This window comes from Vespa velutina, chromosome 1 (genome assembly GCF_912470025.1).
Source record: "Vespa velutina chromosome 1, iVesVel2.1, whole genome shotgun sequence".
In the NCBI taxonomy this organism is placed as follows: domain Eukaryota; kingdom Metazoa; phylum Arthropoda; class Insecta; order Hymenoptera; family Vespidae; genus Vespa; species Vespa velutina.
This window is the reverse complement of record NC_062188.1, coordinates 3734815-3758815: the sequence shown is the minus strand read 5'-3', so window position 1 is coordinate 3758815 and position 24001 is coordinate 3734815. Positions and strand designations below refer to the sequence as shown.

The following is a 24001-nucleotide window of genomic DNA, read 5'->3' as shown; positions in this document are numbered from 1 at the left end:
AGGCTATTTACTGTTATTGCCTTAACACAAATATCGTGTCGCTGAAGTCATATGAAACGGCGGGAATTTTTAAAAGCTAATAAAATCGCAACAGATGGCGACATCGTGCTCGCGGGTCTGTTCTATAGTGAAAAATGGCCGGCGTCAGCGATTGTTTCAGCATTGGAAGTACGGTGGCCTGTAAAACTTGTTACAACAAGGAGATCGAAGGAGAGGTGCTGGCATTTGACCCGCAAACAAAAATGCTAATCTTGAGTATCCTTTAAGAAAAAAATTTTTATATCATATTAACAAATCACATGTCAATCGAGAACCGTCTCGTTGTACCTTCGACACTACCAGACAAAGTGTAAATAACTTAAGATCGACTTATGATAGTAATTTTCAAGTCATCGCTATTGCTCTATTACAAAATAATTATTATTAAGATTATTTTTGGAACTTGTCATTGTTTGTCGAATATCTCGAGACATTATCAAAAAAAGTCAGGTTAGTTTCGTCATCCGATCAACCAACCATGCTGATTCTTTATTTCATTTTATTAATCTCTCAGATTAGTTCCGATCATTTCGTCGATATTCAATTAAACTTTTATCGGTGTCATTTAATATTTATTAAAAATTTCTATTCTTTTTATTCTATAATTTACTGTTTTATTTCAAAGATAATTTCTACTCCAATATTTGTATATCTCTATCTGTGCTTTGTCATGGTGATATTGTGTGAAAGAGAAGCAAATATTTTCTCGAAGTGATAAATATATTTTAAACGGTTTTATATAAATAATATTTCCTTAATCAGAATCATTGTAGAATGCCCAGCTTCGAACGGTAGACCTTCCTTAAATGATGTACACATAGTAAATTTATCTTTGGTATCCGATGTTCAAGTTAAAAGAGAAGTTAGCCCAACGACGAGCGAACCACCGCAAAGCCTTAATTTACAAATGCTAAATAGACGAGTACGCAATCAGATTGAAGAGAAAAAGAGACTGGTAATGGCTCTGCAGGCCGGAGTATCTCCAGAAGGACAAAAACTTTTTATTGCAATTTCAAAGACTATACAAGATATAACGTGGAATGGGGCTAACATTGTTGTATTTGATAATGTAACCATTAGACCGCCATATAAAGTTGATAATGTACATGGTAATGAAGATTCCGGAGCATATAAACACGTTAAAAAAGTGGTAAGAAAAATCCAAAAGATTAACAAATTCGTATAATATTATAAATACATTTAGTAAACAAAAATCTGATTTTTTCGTTTAGGTTGAGAAACACATTAAAGATACCGCAGCATCGGCTCAGGTACAACAACAACGAGAACAGCAACAGCAACCACAAAAGGGTAGTGCGATGCAATAAAGGCCTAATTAGGCATTTTCACCAAGGAAAAAGCTCTATGTGCTTTTGCAGAAGTTCCATTGTTCGAGAGTAAGAAAGGAGATAAAAGCAACGGATTGTTCAAAAGAAGGAACCATTGCAAAGAAAATAGATACATCTGTTATTAATATCGGAATCTTAAATTGAACTGAATTTATTTATTTTAACACGAAAAAAATCCAAAAACTTTTTAAAGCAGTCTAAGTAACATTAATCATGTTGCATTATATAAGACATTTTATAATGCAGTGGAACGTATCGTTTATACAATTATTCAATCGCTATAGATTTAGTAAACAAAATGTTTAACTTATTCAACAAGCTGCCGTACTAATGATATTCTACTGGCACTATTTTTTATTATTGCACGCTGATGTAAGTGTTTTTTTTAGTTGACATCATATTGTTTTGGACAAATTTAGTAATTTTGTTAGTAAATCGTTAGAGAAAATTCATTTATATATATATATATATTATATTATTAATGTCCAAAATATATAAAGATGAATAAAAAAACACTACAATTTTTCGTTAGCACACATCAGCGTCAAGCAAAGAAAAATTATGATACAACATTAGTCCGTATGAAACGGTTCTCAAACTTCTTTATAAGAAAATATCGTTGAAATTTGATAATAATTCTTTTTAAAATGTCAATATATTTCATTACAAAATGACTTATTGTAATGAATTTTTGATCATTTCTTTAGAAAATATTTTACAGACTTTTAAACATTAATAAGCGATTGTTTTCAATAACAATTGCTCGCCATCACTTATCGAATTCTTATAAATTATTTGTTAAACTATAGTAATCTTATCAAAACTCACGAACAAAACAAAAATGGAACATAACAGTTTATATAATGCTGGTATCACGCCTGCGCTGGCACGAGACGTTTTCAGTTACAAAATATTGTTGAGGACAATAGAATAATGAAGCCCCTTGCGCAAGCCGAATTGTAAAATCTGTAATTTAGAAAAAGGACCATTCGATTTGTGCAAGGGTAAGCGTAGTTGATCTTGTATTTTAAGAGTTGACATCGCTTCGTGTAATGTTAACAGAATTCGCCTCGTGCCCTTTACCATTCGAATTATCGGGAGAAGATGAGGGAGAAAAAATTGTGAAAGAGAGAAAGAGTGGGAGAGAAAGAAAGGAAAGATGATTATAAGAACAATTACGAGAAAAGACATAAATAAATGTAATATAAATTCGATAATATGCTGTGTTCCTGATGGCTATTTTTTCTATTCTCCTATGTTCTAATTTGTTGCTTCTATTTATTTTAGTAAAAAGAAAGGAAGAATTAATATATCAAAGAAATTACTTAAATATCTTAAGTATATATATCTAAAATAACTATAATTCTACTTTTTTTTTTTTTTTTTTTTTTTTTTTTTTTTTTTTTTTTCTTTAACTAGAGATTTAGCTTTCAATTTTTTTTTATTTTACACCTTCCGTTTCCTCGATTGCTTCAGTTGTACTATTTATAGATCGTATGTTTGTACTCATCCCGTGTGTTACACGTGCAATTCGAGCAGCAGCTTTAAATTTGATAGTTGCTCGTTGTTTTTCCATCTTCTTTTTCCACTATGTGAAGCAAATATTCACGTAACATATTAATGGTATTAGATATATAGAGAAAAAAGTATAAGCATCATTCCATAAAAATTCCATACAATTTTATCTTTCGAGAAATTGAGTAATGTTCCGTGCTTCCAAAAAAAAAAAAAAAAAAGAAAAAAAAGAAAAAGGAAAAAGCATAAAAATTAACTTATTCGATCATTTACATTTTTATCATAACGCGCATTCATATAATAATTTAATATTTAATAATATCTTTCGAAAAAATTTCTATAAACTTGTTTATATATTCTATAAATTCATTATTATATTACATTATAATATATCTCCTATTTAAATCCATTCAAAATCACATGCTATAATGTTCATGGCAGCCATCTTGACGAATAGAAAATTTCAAAACATTTGTTAGGGATTTTAGTTCTTTCTTCTACTTTCAATCTCAAAAGGCATATATTCGTAACAAAAACAAGTGTATGTTGTGTGGAGTTAGCATGTGCTATTAGTGTAGATTAAAATCTTTTTATTTGAAGATTATTAAGATTTGCAAGAAAGAAAGAAAAGCCGTGAGTAATATATTTTCATTGATCTACTTTGTAGTTTTGTTTTTTGTACTTCTTCAGCGGACATATTTTAGAACGTATGCATTTAATAGGTTAAGTTAAACGATAATATTTTTCTTACTTGTTCAATATATATAATATGTCAATAGACAAATATTATTTTGTCAATGTTTATAACAATTAATAATATACCAAAAGAATATGTGGTTATATATATATATATATATATATATATATTATATATGTATATATATATATACATATATTATATATGTATGTGTGTAAATGTACATATATATGTTTGTTATATCTCTAATAAATACAATTCTACTTACTTCTTCATCACGCGATGGTAAATCTGCTAAATATTCTTTCATTTCTAATTTCTTAGGATCTGCTATTGCTAATACTGATACACAACCATCGACTGTTCCTAATACAATACTTTTGCCATCATATGTGCTGTCAATCGCACTGAGTTCAGCTTGTACTCTGTAGTTTGCTATCATTTCACAATCTGATGATCTATAAATTTCAATCACAGTATACATCTTTTGATCATCTTTTCTATCTTATTTAAATATATATTTACCTGAATACCCTTATAGTCTTGCGACCGCTATGGTAATAAAGAACATATTCATCTGTACGATTAAACATAGATATTACTGTAAATACTCCTTCTGCAACTTTAGAAATGTATGTTTTCACATTTGTTCCTTTCTTTAATTCTATTAATTCTAAACCTCCTCTGTAAGTAATAAACAATATTAGTATTGAAACAATCTATATAATCTACAAAATGAAATCTTTTATGGATTTAATGATGTTACCTGCTAGGAGCATATAGTGTGTATTTACCATCTTTACTAATATTTCCACTCCATTTTGGAATAATTCTAATAAATTTCTTTTTATTAATATCAAGAATAGCACCTTTGTCTGAGCCTATGATACCTACCCAGTGACTTTTGTTAGGCATAGGTGTAATACAAATTATATCCTATAAAATTGATACTTTTAATATTGAGCTATTGAGAAAAAGTTATAATATATTAATGATATTTTATGTACCTTGAATCCAGGTAATTTGACTGGCATTTTATTCATTAATATTCCAGTTTTTGCATTATAAATAATGACACAATCTCTGTTGCCTTTATCAGCTGCCGGTACTATTAAATGTGAATTGTCTGAAGTTATTTGAACTTGTCTAAAAGGTGTTCCTGTGTGGCTTCTCACTGTATATTCAAATGAAAATATTGTTGCCCCATCTATAAATTATACGAACATTAATTTTTTTTTATTATAAATTTTATAATTTATATTTATACCTGGGATACTTCTTACGACAAGAACAGCAATAGTTCTCATACTTTCTATTCCAGTAGGATTATTTGGTCTGGAAACTGTGAAAAATTTAGTCGAATTTTCTATTAACTTAAGTTGCTTAACATTTGCCTGTTCTCCTTTAAATAATACTTGTTCCGTAATTCTATTCCAAATTAATACATTTCCAGATTCTACTGATATAATATACCTAAAATATATTATATATTAAAATAATTTATAATTTACAGTAAATTGATTTCTTACCTTCCAGTATGTGTTATAGAAGCATGTGTCACAATTGCCCCTAAGGGACTATCAGCAAGTTTAGAAATTAGTTTTCCTAATTGGAGATCCCAAACACCTACACAATCTCTTGTAACTGTGACTGCTAAATTAGATTCTTGTGCTAAACTGATCATATCAATTTGTAATTCATGTCTATCAATAACATGTACTTGCTCAAATATATTATTAATATTCCAAACTTTAACACTTCTATCAATACTTGAGGTTACCACGCTATTCCAATTTCCAATAGTTAAAGCTTCTAATTGAATAATTCTGGCAAAGTGTGCATCCAGTACTTTTAACAATTTAGATGTTTCCAGGCTCCAAACGTATAAATTTTTTCTAAAAAGAGAAAGAAAAAAAAATTATATATCAATCCAACATTTCTTTATTTCTAACATCATCTTCAAACATACCTTACACCTGCAACTGCATAATTTTTGGTACTACTGACCATAATAGAATTAGAATACATCATTCGTGTATTAATATTTCGTACTCCATTTGGTAACATAAGTACATGTGCATCACTTTTACTTTCTAAAAACCAAACAACAAATCCATTTCCTGTTGTTGCTAAGAGATATTCTTCTTCCTTATCTAGTTTTAATTGTAAAATATATTCTACATCATCATTATATGCCCTAGGTATGTCTTCTTTTTTTTCCCAAAAGGCAGATGTTTCGTCTATCATATATTTTGTAATTTTATAGTTATCTTTAGTCGTACATGCATATAAAGTATCCTTTTGATTATTCATAACCATAGCACTAAAAATTTTATTTAATTAAGAATTCATATATCAAAAAAAAATTTTTTTTGTTATTATTACCTATGAAAGTGAAATAAGTCCAATGCACTCTTTTTTTTATAAGTATGTAAAAGCATAATAGGATCTTCTATATTACCTGACCAAAATACGATCCTATATTCATCCAAATTTGTATATTCTACATCTATAAAAATAAACGAAAATTATTTAGATATTGATGTTTATATAGTAAATATGTTTTAAAAAATAAACTATTTTTTTATTTACACAAAATAGGCCATTTGTTAGAGTCTTCAGGGTTGGTATAATTCCCAAGTAAATTTCCACGTAAGTCAAATTTATACCAACCTATTTTACCATATATAAATACGTACTGATTTGTTAAATGCACTCCATAAACATGTTCTTCGTCAGGTAGTGGATTATTAATGATAACAAATTCACTTGTCAAAGTATTTAGGAGAACAGTCTATAAAAATATTTTGTATAAAGAATAGAAAATAATCTTTGTATGTGTGTGATAATACTATATAATACTTGATCGTTAGTTGTAAATGCAGCAGCATATCTATTATCAGGGCTTAATACTAGTTGCTGCATTATTCCTTCTACGCCAGGACTAACATCTCTAGTCATATCACTTGTACTAAGATCCCATGTTATAAATTTATTAGATATTGATACAACGTAACGATAATCTGATGTTAAACAAAATCCAAATACGGCAAATTGATGACCTTCAAGTGAATACTGTAAACAAATATTTCTTAAGAATTTAATTTATTTAATTTGCCATTATATTACCTTTAATGGCCCACCAGGTGTATGCAAACAATGATAAAGTGGAAGTAAAGCACAATCTTTAACTCCATCATTGTCGCAAGCTTGTAATAACATTTTAACATTAACATTTCCATCAATTTCTGGCAATAATCTACCAATTAATTGAGGAGCTAACATATCTGGGTGACTTCCAAGAATAGCTCCTCCTAATCTTAATGCATCAGCTACTAGCATTAATTCTCTAAAAATAATATATATATTTATACACACATACGCATATATATATGTGTGCGTAATCATATATATTTCATTCATAATTATTTATAATTTGTTGTCTGTTTCTACATATATTTCATATATGTAATTTACCTTACTAGATTTTGATTGTCAATGAAGTTACATGCATCTTCAAAATCTGAAAGTACAGCTTGCAGTGGACAAGAACTTAACTTGGCATGTAACCATTCATAATTAAATAAAACATTTTCAAATAGATCCTTAAAACGGCGTGACCTGACCAAATGGAAAGGTAATTCTCCAAACTAAAATCATAGAAATATTAGTTCTTATAATTGTTGTTCAATAATTTCAATATACCTTTCGTAAGTTATATCTAGAGATGGTCCCTTCCTTTGAATAAAATGCTAAAGGCTGCTCTGGTACTTTTCTATCTGCTAGACCTTCTTTATCTGCTAGATTAAACCTAAATTCCCCATTTATACAATCATTTAAGTAAAATTATTATATATATAAATATATATATAATAATAAAATGTATTAAGTGTTTACCGATGTCTTTGTATCTCTGTGTATTTAAAAGGTTTTGGTTTCCCACCTCCCCAAATACCAAGATAATAATCAGCTATCATTGAATGAAAATACATTGCCATATTCATATTCTTAAAATATCTCTCCCTAGCGGTATCTCTAAATTGTCTGTGATACCAATTAAGAACACTGACACCGTCAGCTTCTCTTTCACTTAAATAATTAGGTAAATCATTACGTATTCTTGTCCAAAGAAGAGGTGGGATTCTTCTAACAGGTGGCAAATGATATTGATATACATCATCTAGAACTTTATCATCTAATGAAATTAAATCTTCAAGTTCAGATTCAGATAATCCTGACTTAGCAGCTGTAATATAAGCTAGAGCATGAAAAACTAATATTGTGCCATGTTGTTTTTCTATTCTTTCAAATAACATCATTATACTATCCATTACAGTATTTGCTAAATGGGTATCTGCTGGTTTGGTGTAACTACGCCACCTACATATTTCAGCAAAGACTAATTTTACAAAAATTGGTAAAGAACATTTTGATATAGCATTTGCAACTAAGCGCCATTGATAATTATTTAGATCTCTGTGCGCAGTTTTCATCCACATTCTGTTGGAACAATTATTATTTATTAATTAATAATACTTACTACTTAAATATAATACTTATATACCTTATAACATCCATCGCTAAATCTTCACCTAAAGCTGTAACTTCTATAAAATTTTCTTCTGTATCAATCATTCTACGTAGTAATTGATAATCTCGCGAAATTAGAGGATTAGACTCTTCAGCTGCACAAGATAGTATCATCTATAAAAAAAAAAAAAGGGGAATATTAAAATTCGTAATGAAAAATAAATAAGTAAAAAACAATACTCACTTTACAATTAAAAGGAAGTCTAGTAGGTAACCATGATAATTTATTTCCTTGCACACCTGTTAATTGATCTACACTATCCAGAAATAACAAAATTGGTTGTTGTTCTGTAGCCAAAGTAAGCAAGTGTTTAAAATATGCTGTAAGTGGTACAAGATCATCTGGTATTTCTTCAAATGGTAACATAAAATTATATGAAATCTATAAAAAATGAAAAATTTTTTATTTCAATATTTTCAATATTTGTATAAAATAAAAAAAATATATTCCAAATACATTTATGCTTACTTGCTGACAAATGGAAATAAGTGTTGGAGTTAATGCACTACTATCTGGGGTTGTACCAAGAAATCTTATTATACTAATGGGCTTCTTATTTATGAGCCATAGAGTACTTGACAAACCTGCACTTTTTGCCAGTAAAGATGTTTTACCACATCCACCTTCCCCGTAAAGAACTAATGGTTTTTCGCTATCACCTAACATGTGATATTTAATGTTCTCCAATATATCTTCTCGTCCATAAAATATCTACATAATAGATATGAGTCAACATTTTATTGTTTTTATTCTTTGATTTTATCTCAATACAAATTTACCTTAACGGAATTATTGCAAGCATGCAAGTGTTGTAAAATTTCCGTTATAATTTGTCCCTGAGCAGAACTATCTTCTTTTCGCATTGCACGATCTACAAGTTTTATTATATTTCGATAGAAATGTGTTATAAAATGTTGTAAATATTCGCTATGTGTTTCAGGATCCAAACCCTCCCTACCAATCCATTCCACTGTATATCTATGATAAAATAAATAAGAATGTAAATTAATATTAGAACATTTATCATATTTTAAATTATATAAATACCTTTGCAAATTTGTACTTTCAATTTTGTCAGGCAATCTTTCATCCCTAAGATTAGCTAATAATCTACAAGCTTCATTATCCAAACTTCTATTAGCAATATCTATAAATAAACTTGCCTTCCTTAAGTTTTGAAGATTTATATTATTTATATATCGTATATAAGCTAAACAATGATTTTTTGTATTCTTCACGTTTAAAACTCCATTGATTACTTCTCTTTCAGTCACTGTTTACAAATCAATTGTGCTCATATTATATTAAATTCTTTATCTATAATTACATATTATAAAATAGAGTTTTTGTATTATTTTTACCAGACATGAAATAGTTGTGCATTGTATCTTTATCAAATTTTCCACAATTATATAAAGATTGTGCTCCTTTTCTAAAGATTTTTTGCATCTTTACCATAGTATCCCACCAAATGGCCTGATCTTCTTGTTGTAATTTTGGTATTCTCTAAATATTGGGATAGAAAATGTTAATAAATAAAGTTACTATATTTTATTATACAAAAAAAAAAAAAAATACAAAGAGTATCTACTTTGTTATTAAAGTTTTTTAGAATCGATGAAATGGGTTGTAAGATACTTGTTGGTGGTACAGCATTACTATCCTTTTTATACCACTGATCAAGAACAGAAACATCTACTCCTTGATTATCCAATTCTGTTTTTATCATTTCCAATTCTGAACTGAGTATATAAGTTGGTATAGGACGATATCCATATTTTTGACCCAAAAATACCTGAATGCGTAATGATTAATAAAATGTATAGTGTTAACATTTTAATTTATTTTAATTATATATAATATTTTACCACAAAATTTGGTCCCATGGATAATCTTTGACAATTTTCTATTTCTCTCATGCATAGCTCAGTAGTCATGTGATCATCTGTGGCTTCATCACGTACACCCCAACGCATATCAACTACCTATTGGAAGAAGAAATATTTAGTAAGAAACTTCTATTTAATAATTAATTATTTTCTTATATTATATGAAATAACTTATCATATATATAGTTCACTACATGAATTTACTCAAATGCTATATATATATATATATATATATATATATATATATATATATATGTATATATATTCTGCATGTATGGTACCTGGTACAATGAAAATCAATTTCTCTATAAATATCTATAGATATGTATCTATAACGTATAAAGTTTTATCTCCTTGTGCAATTTTATATATTGTTAAATGAACTAGCTAATTAATATTTTACCTGAAACTCTAAACCATGTTTTTCTCTGCAATAATCCTTAATTTTAGGATAACATTGAGCCATTAATGTATTCCTTTCCATTGTTGTATCTGAAATACATCAGCTATTATTCATTACATCTATATCTATATTACAGTATTATAATTTTATGAATAAAAACTTACCAGTAAATGTAGAACTTGTAAATATTCTTACTATTTTTGAACTTACAGCAGGTAATGATTTTAAAGATCCTGCAAAAATTGAATCAATAGTTGTTTCATCCATTTTTTTATTTTATTTTATTTTTTTTAATTAAATAAAATAAAAATTGTAGTTTTTATTATTATGTATTATTGTACGTTATAATTTGCAACAAACAAAACTAGTACAATATGCAATTTTTGTGTTACTGTACAATTATTGCACAGTAGAAGATCAGTGTAGTATAGGATACTAAATAACAAAAATGTAATCTATATCTTATAATGCATTCTCAAGAGTATTAGTAATGGTTGCTATGGTTTATTTACTACTACTTTTAGTACATCCATCCAGATATATATGTGTATATATATATATATATATGTATATATATATATATATATATTTTCACAAGAAAGTCATTACATTATGTTATTGATTTTTTGGACTAATTTTTCTGTTTATAATATTTTGCATGTAAAATTTGTATATAAGATTTTAATTAAATTAGATATATTTTGACATATTGTTATTCCTTATTTTCAATTATTATTTTTGATAAAACGTTGTTAAGCTTTTATTTCATTGTTGAACAGGTGTTCTGATGGATCATCCTTAATAATAATTGTATATTCAATCTTGAAGCAAATATGGCACCACCAGATCCTGTAACACAAATGAATACTTATCGGTCATACGTGACCATGTTGGCAGATCCTGTCTCTAAAGATGAATTAAAATTAAAGGCTGCTCAAGAATTATCTGAAAATTTTGAGGTATAAATATATTATATCCTATGTAAAAAAATACTTTTATTAAAATATTCTTTTAATAATACTATTATTTTTATTTAGGTCATCATGTGTTCTTCACAATATCCAGCATTTTTGGATCATATGATGAAAATATTTTTAAAAATATTACAAGAAGGAGAGCCTCATTTTATATCAGAATATAACATACAACAAGTTCGCAAACTTATTCTCGAAATGATTCACAGACTTCCAAGTAATGAATGTCTGCGACCATATGTCAAACAGATTTTAAGCCTTATGTCAAAATTATTAGAAACAGATAATGAAGAAAATGTATTGGTGTGTTTAAGAATTATCATTGAGCTTCATAAACAATATAAGCCAACATTTAATCCTGAAGTAATTGATCCTTATTTTTACCAAATTATTTTATTATTATATATTTTTATTTGTATTAATTTATAAATACTCTTATTCACAGATACAGTATTTCCTGCAATTCGTAAAATCGGTTTACAGTGAGTTACCAAAGAATTTGCCAAAAATATTTGAACCACGTCCACCGCTCAGAGTAAAGGATTTATCTGAAGTAAATATAGAAGTTCTTTTAAAAGAAACATTTACAATTACTGCTATACAAAGTGAAAAGAAAGCAGCCGATGGTACTGTTGTTACAGTAAGTAAATATGAATTACTTATAAAAAAAGGAAAATTAAAAAGATAGAACGACATAAGTAGTAACACGTGTGTCTTTATATTTTATAGTATAATCTCATTCCAAAGGCAGTATTATCTCTCAAAGTACTACAAGAATTGCCTATTATAGTCGTGCTTATGAATCAGTTGTATAAACAAAATGTTCATCAAGATGTATCAGATTTTATACCACTTGTAATAACTACTATCACATTACAACCAAGTCCTCAACATCGTGCATCTCCTGGATTCAATAAGGAAGTATTTGTTGATTTTATGGGAGCACAAATTAAGACATTATCTTTTTTGGCTTACGTTATCCGAGTTTATCAAGATGTAGTATCACAACATAGTACTATATTAGTGAAAGGTATATTGGGCTTGTTTACACTCTGTCCTATGGAAGTGGCACATTTACGAAAGGAATTGGTAATTGCATCTAGGCATATACTTGCCACAGACTTACGTAATAAATTTATACCACATATGGAATGTTTCTTTGATGAAGACATATTTATTGGTCGTGGATGGACAACACGAGAATCTCTTAGGCCATTAGCATATTCAACTCTTGCTGATTTAGTACATCATGTCAGATTATTATTGCCATTGAGTGATGTCTCAAGAGCAGTCCATTTATATAGCAAAAATTTGCTTGATCAAAGTCTTCCAACAGCTGTTCAAATGGTATCTTGTAAATTATTAATGAATTTAGTAGATACCGTTAGACAAAGATCAGATGCTGAAAACAGTTCTCAAGGGAGAGAATTATTAATGCGTATACTTTTAGTATTTGTTTTAAAATTTAAGACAATTGCTAAAATATACATACCAATTTTACGTAACAAAGTAAAACAATTACCACCAACTGGATTAGATGTCAAGACAGAAGATGTGAAACCAGTTATACCAGATCTAACTGAGGAAAAAGAAACTGGAAAATCTAAATTCGGATTCCCTGTCTCTCAAGCTATGAGTTATAATGTAGCAGATTACAGAAATTTAGTGAAAAGTTTAGTACATGGTGCCAAGGCTATTACATCTAATTGCATAAACAGTAAATCAAGTGAAGTGATACAATCTAATCAATTCCAACCAAAAGAGACATTAATTTATATAAAATTGGTTAAATGGGCTTTACCGGCATTGGATATTTATACTATAGGTCCTCCTTCTGTTGGAGCTATTACACAACCAGGTAGACCAGCACAATCACAAACAATAAGAACAAGAGAAGAAAAAGAAGTTCTAGAACTCTTTGGTAACGTGTTTACTCAAATGAATCCACAAACATTTCAAGAAATATTTTCAACATCAATAGATTATATGGTGGAAAGAATTTTTAAGAATTGCACATTACAAATAATTGGAAGTGCTTTTCTTTCTAGCCCTACAATATCATCAACTTTCGCTACAATATTGGTCGAATATTTGTTAGAGAGAATGGGTGATATGGGATCTAATGTAGAAAGAAGCAATCTATACCTGAGATTATTTAAACTTGTTTTTGGCAGTGTATCTCTTTTCCCAGCCGAAAATGAACATATGTTACGGCCACATTTAAATCAAATTGTTAACAGGGCTATAGAATTGGCTATGTCAGCAAAGGAACCATATAACTATTTTTTACTTCTACGTGCTTTATTTAGATCAATCGGTGGTGGATCTCATGATCTGTTGTATCAAGAATTTTTGCCTTTACTTCCTAATATGTTGGAAGGATTAAATAGATTACAATCTGGCTTACATAGACAACATATGAAAGATCTCTTCGTTGAATTATGTTTGACAGTGCCAGTAAGATTAAGTTCGCTCTTGCCATATCTTCCGATGTTGATGGATCCTCTCGTTTCTGCACTTAATGGAAGTTACTGTTTGGTCAGCCAAGGCCTAAGAACTCTCGAACTTTGTGTTGATAATTTACAACCAGACTTTCTGTATGAACACATACAACCAGTACGTGCTGATCTAATGCAGGCATTATGGAGAACTTTACATAATTCTACTGATCAAGCACATGTAGCATTCAGAGTATTAGGCAAGTTTGGTGGAGGAAATCGTAAAATGATGATTGAACCACAAAAATTAGAATACAATGATCGTGAAACTAATTCACCTGCAGTAGTTGTCTATTTTCAAGAACCATCAAAACCAATTGATTTTCCTGTAGAGAAAATAATTGAAACAGCATTTAATGCTCTTAAATCAAACACAACGGGTTCGTTTTATCGCAGACAATGTTGGGAAGTTATTAGTTGCTATTTAGCAGCATCTTTACGATTAGATGATAACAACACTATATTACAGAAGTTATTTATGCATCCCACTTTTAAAGAAGGCAAAATTCCACATCAACAAGGACCTCATTATAAATGTCCTGACTCAGTAGCAAGAAATGTACAACAAACTGCCTTAACAGGTTTATTCGTTGCTGCTGAAATCAAAGAACTTCGAAATTCAGTTCTTGGAAGTGTAGTATCCATAGTTAGACATTATACAATGGTTGCAATTGCACAGCAAGCTGGACCATTTTGTTTAACAGGAAAACAGGTACGTATGCAAGGACAAGATCCTCTTGTATTGATAGATGCCCTTGCTGTAATAATGGGCCACGAAGAAAAGGAACTTTATAAACCTGGTCATTTGGCATTGGTGCTAATATTAGAAACAGCAACCAACATTTTAGGTTCCAAAGAGAGAGCTTGCCAATTGCCATTAATGGAATATTTAGCGGAAAGAATGTGTTCCTTATGTTACGAACGTGCCTGGTATGCTAAACTAGGTGGTTGTATAGCCATAAAATTTCTCTTTGAACGAATGGCAACGAAATGGGTGTTAAATCATCTTTTCATTTTTCTAAAAGCATTGATGTTCGTAATGATGGATTTAACGGAAGAAGTATCTAATGGTGCCATTGACATGGCCAAAGCTAACTTGGAAAAAATGCTAAGAGTATGTGTCAATCCTGGTATTCAAGATGGAAATGCGGAATTAATAGAAGCTCAAAATAAAAGTTTATACGAAGTTACTCACGAGTTGGTCAGACAAGTTACTTCACCACACACTTTGGTACGAGAACAAGCAATGGCTTCGTTGCGATTACTTGCCGAGATACAAAATAAAACCGTCACGGAAGTTATGGAACCACATAAGGAAGTTTTGGCAGACATGATTCCACCGAAAAAGCATTTGTTACGACATCAACCTGCCAATGCTCAAATTGGTTTGATGGATGGCAACACTTTTTGTACTACCTTGAATCCACGTCTATTTACTATCGATCTGACCATCATGGAACATAAAGTATTTTTTCAAGAACTTTTAGCACTCAGTGAAGCAGAAGATGCGAATTTGAACAAACTGCCTTGCTATAAATCCGTATCAAATCTTATTCCTCTTAGAAAATCAGCGCTCAGAGCATTGGCGGCTTGCCATTATATCGTAGCTTGTCGGGACAAAATTTTTGGTGTACTTTACAAAGCTTTGGAAAAACCAAATGCAGAACTGCAAGAGGCTGCATTCGAATGTATGAAGAAATTTATAGCAGGTTTCCAAATTGACATGGAATCTGTTCATACTATTATGAGACCAATGCTTTTAACATTAGGAGATCATAGAAATTTAAGTTTGAATTGCGTAAAACGGCTATCATACTTGACGCAATTGTTTCCTAGCACGTTCAGTATTACATTGTGTGAACAATTACTACAACATTTGAAAAAATTATTAGAAAACTTGATTCAAGCACATAAAGGTATAGCGAAATCTGGAGAAAATGAACAGAAGATTGCTACTATTATTGGGATTTTTCATGAAATTCCAGCAGCTACACCTAAATTTATAGATGTACTTTGCAGACTTGTCTTGCAAACTGAAAAATCATTGACTGTAGAAGTGTCTAGCCCCTTCCGCGTTCCTTTAATGAGATTTTTATTACGATATCCAACAGAGACACTTAATTTGTTCTTACATGACAATAATATAAAGGATCAACAATGGAGTAGATACTTAGAATTTCTTATCAAACAAAAAGAAGGAAAACCATTCCGTGATGTATTGCATAACAGTACAGCAAGATTGATTACTATGCTACATGCACACAGTCAAACAAATTCGAATTTATCACATAGTGAAAAAAGTGAACTTCAACATCAGGCGATCAAAATCGTTTCCGTACTTATTAAATTCGACGAACAATGGTTGTCCACTCAAACTCAATTAGTGAATGCCTTAAAACAAATCTGGTGTAATGACGACTATCAAGCATTACATAAAAAGGTAGAAAGTGTTGATTATTGTCATTGGAAAGAACCAAAGCTTATAGTCAAAATCTTGTTACATTATTTCCGACATCATCCAAATGACATAGATTTGCTCTTTCAATTACTGAGAGCAACATGTGATAGATTTATCCCTGATTTTCAATTTCTTAAGGATTTCTTGGAGCATACAGTGGCACAAGAATATACCGTAGAATGGAAACGTAGTGCCTTCTTTAGATTTGTTGATCATTTTCCAACAAATAATTTATCACAGGAGCTCAAAGCTAATGTTCTTCAATTGATCATTATCCCGTGTTTTGCAATAAGTTTTGAAAGGGGAGAAGGTACAAAATTAGTGGGAGGTGCACCTATGCCTTATCAAGATAATCCAGAAAACGTGGTCTCCGTTTTTATCAGTAAAATTATCGATCCAGACAATCCATTTGGCTCTGCAGACTGTGTACGAATATTTTTACTCCAATTTTCATGTTTGCTCGTAGAGCAAGCTTCACAGCATATACACGATGTAACTAATAAAAGACAAGGCAACAAATTACGGCGTTTAATGACTTTTGCTTGGCCTTGTTTATTGGGTAAAAATTGCGTCGATCCCACAACTAGATACCATGGACATTTACTTTTAAGCCATATCATTGCCAAATTTGCCATTCATAAAAGAATAGTTCTTCAAGTATTTCATAGTTTATTAAAAGCACATGCCTTAGATGCGAGAAACGTTGTAAGACAAGCATTAGAAATTTTAACACCAGCAATGCCAGTCAGAATGGAAGATGGTAATACAATGTTGACACATTGGACGAAAAAAATTATTGTGGAAGAAGGTCATTCTATGCAACAACTTTTTCATATTTTACAATTGGTTGTGAGACATTATAAAGTTTATTATCCTGTAAGACATCATTTAGTACAACACATAGTAAACTCTATACAAAGGTTGGGTTTCAGTCCTACTGCTACGATAGAGCATAGAAGATTAGCTGTAGAATTAGCAGAGGTGATCATAAAGTGGGAATTACATAGAATAAAAGATGAGGCTGAGAGTATAGAATCTGGTGGTATTAGAACAGCGACGGGTGCAGTAAAACGTCCAATGCCAGATGATTCAATGGGTATAAAACGTATATCTACTCAATCTGCATCAGGCAATGCTACAGTACCAGTGATGTTACCAAGAACAGAGCCAGGATCTACTAAACCAATTGAAAGAGCACATGCTGATGCAATTCTTAATTTCTTATTACGTTTAGCCTGTCAAGTAAATGATGTAACAACAATCCATGGTAATCCTGGTGAGCAATTATCAAGACGATGTGTTGCATTATTAAAGATGGCATTAAAACCAGATGTATGGCCACAATGTTGTGATTTGAAATTAGCATGGCTCGATAAAGTACTCGCTAGTGTAGATAATGCCCAACCCAATTATGGCAACATATGCACAGCTTTAGAAGTTCTGACGTTTTTATTGGGTGTCATGAAAAGAGAACAAATACTTGCAAGTTTCAAACCTTTACAACGTGGTATAAGCGTTTGCATTTCAAGTAGTAACACTAAAGTTATACGATTAGTCCATGGTTTATTGTCACGATTGATTACTATATTCCCAGCAGAGCCTACTTCATCTACTGTCACTTCCAAATATGAAGAATTAGATACATTATATACTGCAGTAGGTAAATTTATTGTTGATGGATTAGCAAGTTATGAAAAAAATACTTCTGCTACCCCTAGCACATTATTTGGAACATTAATGATGTTGAAAGCTGCTTGCACAAATAATCAAAGCTATATAGATCGACTGATAACACCATTTATGAGAGTTTTGCATAGAATGGCAAAAGATCATTTACACTCCACACAAGCGGAAGCTAATCCAGTAGGCAGCGAATTATTGATTTTAAGTTTGGATCTCGTTAAAAATCGTGTAGTTGTAATGGGTGTAGAGATGCGAAAATCATTTATAGGATCTATTCTTGTCGGCCTTATAGAAAAAACACAAGATATCAAAGTAATGAAAGCTATTACTAAAATGCTCGAAGAATGGATGAAAAACAAGAGTCCAATAGCTATGAATCAAGCTCCAAGTTTAAGAGAAAAATCTATTTTGTTAGTTAAGATGATGCAATATGTTGAAAAACGTTTTCCCGATGATTTAGAATTAAATAGACAATTTTTGGAACTGGTCAATTTTATATATAGAGATGAGGCACTTAAAGCTTCGGAACTGACATCAAAATTGGAACCTGCTTTTCTTGCTGGTCTACGATGTATTCAACCGCACATTCGAGCAAAATTCTTTGAAGTATTTGATGGATCAATGAGAAGACGACTTCATGATAGACTTTTGTACATTATCTGTAGTCAAAGTTGGGATGCAATAGGCCAACATTATTGGATCAAACAATGCATCGAATTACTTCTTGTTACCGCAAATTCAACTACTCAAATACAAATGTCTAATCAAGATACATTATTGCCGAGCGTTACGTCTGTAATAAATATGGCAGATAGTGAAGAACATAAAAATTTTATTATATATTCTACCATAAAAGAAGAACCTCAAGAGATGGTAGAATCAAATGATATAAAAGAAGATATTCTTGACATGGATCTCTCCAATACTGATTCAACGACAGTTTCAGAGGAAATCACTACTACCGGAAAAGCTACGTTGACACAATTAATAGCGAAGCAAGGCGAGTTTATAGAAAATTCGAAAAAAATCAGAACAGAACAATTATTGTTAGCAGCAGCACAACTTTGTCATATGGACACAAACTTGGCAGAACGTGTATGGCTGGATACTTTCCCGAAATTATGGGGTATTTTAGATGAACATCAACATAATACTTTAATCGCAGAAGTCGTACCATTTATCTGTAGTGGTACTCATATAATACAAAAGGATTGTCATCCTAGTGCGATAGCAACTTTTGTTGAAGCATTATCTCATTGTAATCCTCCTGTACCAATGAGACCTGCATTAATGAAGTATTTAGGTAGATCACACAATCTTTGGCATAGAATGACATTGAACTTGGAACAAATGGCATTTGACAATGGAAATAATCAGTTTAAGACTAAGAGAGAATCCGATTGTTACGATTTTGAACCAGACAATAGTCCTCATGCTGAAGTTTTGGACTCATTATCCGATATGTATTCCTTATTATGTGAAGAAGATATGTGGTCAGGTCTTTGGCAAAAGCATGCACATTACAAAGAAACCCTTCAAGCAACTGCCTTAGAACAACAAGGATTCTTTGAACAAGCACAAGGAGCATATGATTTGGCAATGACAAAATTTAAACAAGATTATGTCTCAACGCCAGCACCGTTCAAAATACAACGTGAAGCTATTCTTTGGGAACAGCATTGGATAAGATGTGCAAAAGAATTGAATCAATGGGATTTGTTATTGGAATATGGAAGTAAGAAAGCTGAAAAAAATCCATTCCTTATTTTGGAGAGTTCATGGCGTATTCCCAATTGGCCATTGATGAAGGAATCTCTTGCTCAAGTGGAACATAATTGTCCAAAGGAAATGGCTTGGAAAGTAAATCTGTATCGTGGATTTTTAGCCATATGTCATAGCGAGGATCAACATTTAAGTGCTGTTGAAAGATATGTAGAGTTAGCTTCGGGTCTTTGCATGCGCGAATGGCGAAGACTACCTCATATCGTAAGTCATGTTCATTTACCATTACTTCAAGCAGCTCAACAAATAATGGAACTTCAAGAAGCCATGCAAATACATCAGGGTCTTTTACATGGAAGAAGTACGTCGTTACATGATATGAAGGCTATCGTTAAAACATGGCGCAATCGATTGCCCGTAATAGCCGATGATCTTAGCCATTGGTCAGATATTTTTACGTGGCGACAACATCACTATACATTCATTTCTAGTCATTATGATTCTCAGCAAGATCAGACAACGAATCATTCGATGCTAGGAGTACATGCATCCGTCCAAGCCATTATACACTTTGGAAAGATAGCCAGAAAGCATAATTTATGTGGTGTTTGTTTGGATTCTCTTTCAAGAATATATACAATACCCAGTGTGCCTATAGTTGATTGTTTTCAAAAGATCAGGCAGCAAGTAAAATGTTATCTCCAAATGGCTTCGATTTCAGGAAAGAATGAACTTCAAGAAGGTTTAGAAGTCATTGAATCAACTAATTTGAGATACTTCACTAAAGAAATGACTGCTGAATTTTATGCTTTAAAAGGAATGTTATTGTCACAAATCGGTAGATCGGACGAAGCTAATAAAGCCTTTTCTGCAGCTGTTCAGTTACATGATACTTTGGTAAAAGCTTGGGCGCTTTGGGGTGATTATCTGGAACATATATTTACACGTGATGCTCGACAAATATCCATTGGTATTTCAGCCATTACTTGTTTTCTACATGCATGCAGGCATCAAAATGAATCCAAATCTAGAAAATATCTTGCCAAAGTATTATGGTTGCTTACATACGATGATGATAAATCTTCTCTCATGGAAGCTGTTGATAAATATGCAGTAGGGGTACCACCAATACAATGGTTACCATGGATACCGCAATTACTGATGTGCCTTGTTCGACACGAGGGCAACGTAATCTTGAATTTGTTGAGCCAAGTTGGAAGAATGTTTCCACAAGCAGTATACTTTTCTATTAGAACTCTATATCTTACATTAAAGATCGAACAACGCGAAAGATATAAAAGTGCCGAATTAGCTGGAAAAATGCATGATGGGGTAGAAGGTAGAAGTACTACTGGAAATGTACAACAACAAGGAATAACTGAAACTGTACCAATTAGAGCTACGCCACCAATGTGGAGATGTTCTAAGATCATGCATATGCAACGAGATATTCATCCAACTATTTTGTCGAGTTTAGAAGGCATAGTGGATCAGGTCGGTTAAGATACTTAACTTAAAATTTATGTTAACACAACTGAATTTACTTATAATATTGATGTAATTTAGATGGTTTGGTTTCGGGAAACATGGTACGAAGAAGTATTAAGGCAATTAAGACAGGGTCTTGCCAAATGTTATGCAATAGCATTTGAGAATCGTGGTGCCGTTAGCGAAGCTACCATTACTCCACATACATTGAACTTCGTAAAAAAGCTTGTTTCTACATTTGGTATTGGTATTGGTTAGTACATTTATAAAAATATTTACTATTGATACATATGAGGACAGGCTCTTTAAAAAAAAAAAAAAAAAAAACAAATGAATTAATTGTAGAAAACATATCTTCTTCTCAAAACGTCAACAACACATTTGGTTCTGCCGCTTCAGAGTCTTTAGCGCGTAGAGCGCAAGCGACTGTTCAAGATCCTGTTTTCCAAAAAATGAAGGGTCAATTTACCAGTGACTTTGACTTTACTGTACCTGGTGCACGATTGTTACATAATTTAATAAATAAATTGAAGAAATGGATTAAAATTCTTGAAGGGAAGACTAAACAATTACCAAAGTAAGTTTGTATCTATGATTTAAAAATAATAATTTAAGTGCATAATTAAAGGAATAATAATAATGACAAATGTAATATTATCATCAGATCATTTTTAATCGAAGAAAAATGTCGATTTCTGAGCAACTTTAGTCTTAAAACAGCGGAAGTTGAATTACCTGGAGAATTTTTATTACCTAAGGTAAAAGAATATTTATAAAAAAATTTATAATCATATTCAATTATAATCTTTTTTATTAATAATAAAACATTGTACTTTCAGCATTCTCATTATTATGTAAGGATAGCAAGATTCATGCCGCGAGTTGAAGTTGTTCAGCGTCATAATACAGCTGCTAGAAGATTACGTATACGTGGTCACAATGGTCGTCTTTATCCTTACTTAGTAGTTAATGATGCAGGTTTAGGAGATGCACGGCGGGAAGAACGTGTTCTCCAATTATTGAGAATGTTAAATCATTATTTGGCAAAGCAGAAAGAAACTTCAAGAAGATTTTTACATTTCACGGTACCACGTGTTGTTGCAGTTTCTCCGCAAATGCGTTTGGTCGAGGATAATCCTGCTTCGATTTCTTTACTGGATATCTATAAGCAAGGATGTGCCAAATTAGGAATAGAACATGATGCACCTATTGCAAGGTATTACGATAGATTAGCTACTGTACAAGCAAGAGGTGCCCAAGCAAGTCATCAAGTTTTACGAGATATATTAAAAGAAGTACAAACAACTATGGTTGCAAGAACTATGCTTAAAGATTGGGCAATAAAAACCTTTCCTGGTGCAACCGATTATTGGACGTTTAGAAAAATGGTAAACGTTTTGTTCAATCGTAAATTAAATCAAAAAAAAAAAAAATAATAAATATAATTTGAAGATTTAGGTAAATTACATTCTTTTCTTTTTTACAGTTTACGTTGCAATTGTCTTTGGCATGTTTTGCCGAATATGTACTTCATTTGACGAGATTAAATCCAGATATGATGTACGTACATCAAGATTCTGGTCTCATCAATATAGCATATTTTAAATTTGATGTTGATGACACTTCCGGTGAATTAGATGCTAACAGACCGGTTCCATTCCGTTTAACGCCTAATATCTTGGAATTTCTTACGAGTACAGGTAAATGAAACGTTCACTTAAATAAATTTTTACAAGATTTGTATATATCTTTGTATTTATGATTTATATGTATCCTCCTTTTTTTTTTTTTTTTTTTTTTATAGGTGTTTCCGGACCATTAACGGCAAGCGCGATTGCTACAGCAAGGTGTTTAGTACAACCATCGTTCAAAGTACACACAATTTTACGCGCCATTTTACGAGATGAAGTTATTGCCGATCATAATAAAAAACAGGAAGATGCTGAAAATGCGTCCCAAACGCCAACAGATATGAAAGGCGAACTTTTAATAACGATGGTTACACGTGCGGTTACTGCAATCGTAACGAGACTGAATTCCTTGGCTAACTTTGATGGAACTGATAGCAAAGTCAGTACACTAGTCGCCGCTGCTAATAGTCACGATAATCTATGTAGAATGGATCCATCGTGGCATCCGTGGTTATAAAACTTCATACTGTGATGCAGAAAATATGAAAAATTAAAAAAATATATGTTTCTAAAACATATTTCCATAATTTCATATATTAATTGATCAAATTTTATATTCGCATCGTTCATTATCATTTAAAGATCAATGACAGTATCTAATACAAAATAGATTTTTGATGTATAAAAATATTGTTATAAGAATTATGTTCATCATGTTCTTGGAAACGCTATATTGTGTAAAACTATATATTCTGTATATTTATAAGTTTTCCTGATCTTTTTTTTTTCTTTTTTTCTTTTTTTTTTTATTTTTTTTATTTGACGCAAGTCACGATACACGTAAGCTATAACACACGTCCGTGTAACATAAAAATCTATGAAGATTTCTGTGTATAATCAGCTGTAAATAATTTAAATAATGAACATTATTTGTAGTAAAATAAAAAATAAACTATTATAAATATTTATAAATATACATCTACATCATTTTCATAAAAGAATAAATTGTCGGTTACTTTCTTTATATAAAAAAGAAAAGAAAAAAGAAAAAACCAAAAAAACAA

At 31.0% G+C, this 24001-nt stretch overlaps 3 protein-coding genes across 7 annotated transcripts; 2 read left to right on the top strand and 1 right to left on the bottom strand.

The window, feature by feature from the left end:
- Nucleotides 1-96: 96 nt before the first annotated feature.
- LOC124950499 (protein LSM12 homolog) lies at nucleotides 97-2607 on the top strand. Of its 2 annotated transcripts, none has more exons than XM_047497274.1 (3): nucleotides 97-255; nucleotides 813-1189; nucleotides 1272-2607. In XM_047497274.1, exons 1-3 carry the CDS (start codon nucleotides 135-137, stop codon nucleotides 1365-1367), a joined length of 594 nt encoding a protein of 197 aa, XP_047353230.1. In that variant the 5' UTR covers nucleotides 97-134; the 3' UTR covers nucleotides 1368-2607. The 2 variants fall into 2 exon arrangements, with proteins under 2 accessions (XP_047353230.1, XP_047353237.1); XM_047497281.1 differs by having other exon boundaries at nucleotides 118-255; nucleotides 822-1189.
- Nucleotides 2608-2770: 163 nt separating this feature from the next.
- Nucleotides 2771-10168, bottom strand: LOC124947136 (NACHT and WD repeat domain-containing protein 2). 2 transcript variants are annotated; one of them, XM_047488868.1, is made up of 20 exons: nucleotides 10060-10168; nucleotides 9783-9986; nucleotides 9553-9697; nucleotides 9239-9464; nucleotides 8971-9169; nucleotides 8660-8902; nucleotides 8375-8572; nucleotides 8165-8304; nucleotides 7498-8100; nucleotides 7306-7411; nucleotides 7078-7250; nucleotides 6730-6949; nucleotides 6463-6675; nucleotides 6193-6394; nucleotides 5986-6109; nucleotides 5570-5923; nucleotides 5130-5495; nucleotides 4868-5073; nucleotides 4608-4807; nucleotides 4297-4536 (listed from the first exon to the last, which is right to left on the bottom strand). In XM_047488868.1, the coding sequence occupies exons 1-20, from the start codon at nucleotides 10165-10167 to the stop codon at nucleotides 4363-4365; spliced, it is 4404 nt and encodes a 1467-aa protein (XP_047344824.1). In that variant the 5' UTR covers nucleotide 10168; the 3' UTR covers nucleotides 4297-4362. The 2 variants fall into 2 exon arrangements, with proteins under 2 accessions (XP_047344833.1, XP_047344824.1); XM_047488877.1 differs by lacking the exons at nucleotides 8375-8572; nucleotides 8660-8902; nucleotides 8971-9169; ... (2 more) ...; nucleotides 9783-9986; nucleotides 10060-10168 and adding exons at nucleotides 2771-2976; nucleotides 3869-4058; nucleotides 4126-4284 and having other exon boundaries at nucleotides 4367-4536; nucleotides 7498-8195.
- Nucleotides 2910-23901, top strand: LOC124947123 (transformation/transcription domain-associated protein). 3 transcript variants are annotated; one of them, XM_047488857.1, is made up of 12 exons: nucleotides 2910-3536; nucleotides 10117-10198; nucleotides 11263-11442; nucleotides 11521-11820; nucleotides 11903-12097; nucleotides 12187-21312; nucleotides 21385-21559; nucleotides 21706-21883; nucleotides 21971-22064; nucleotides 22146-22694; nucleotides 22793-23006; nucleotides 23111-23901. In XM_047488857.1, the coding sequence occupies exons 3-12, from the start codon at nucleotides 11317-11319 to the stop codon at nucleotides 23452-23454; spliced, it is 11301 nt and encodes a 3766-aa protein (XP_047344813.1). In that variant the 5' UTR covers nucleotides 2910-3536; nucleotides 10117-10198; nucleotides 11263-11316; the 3' UTR covers nucleotides 23455-23901. The 3 variants fall into 3 exon arrangements, with proteins under 3 accessions (XP_047344813.1, XP_047344804.1, XP_047344796.1); XM_047488848.1 differs by having other exon boundaries at nucleotides 2911-3536; nucleotides 10122-10198; nucleotides 21652-21883; XM_047488840.1 differs by having other exon boundaries at nucleotides 2911-3536; nucleotides 21652-21883.
- Nucleotides 23902-24001: the final 100 nt, after the last annotated feature.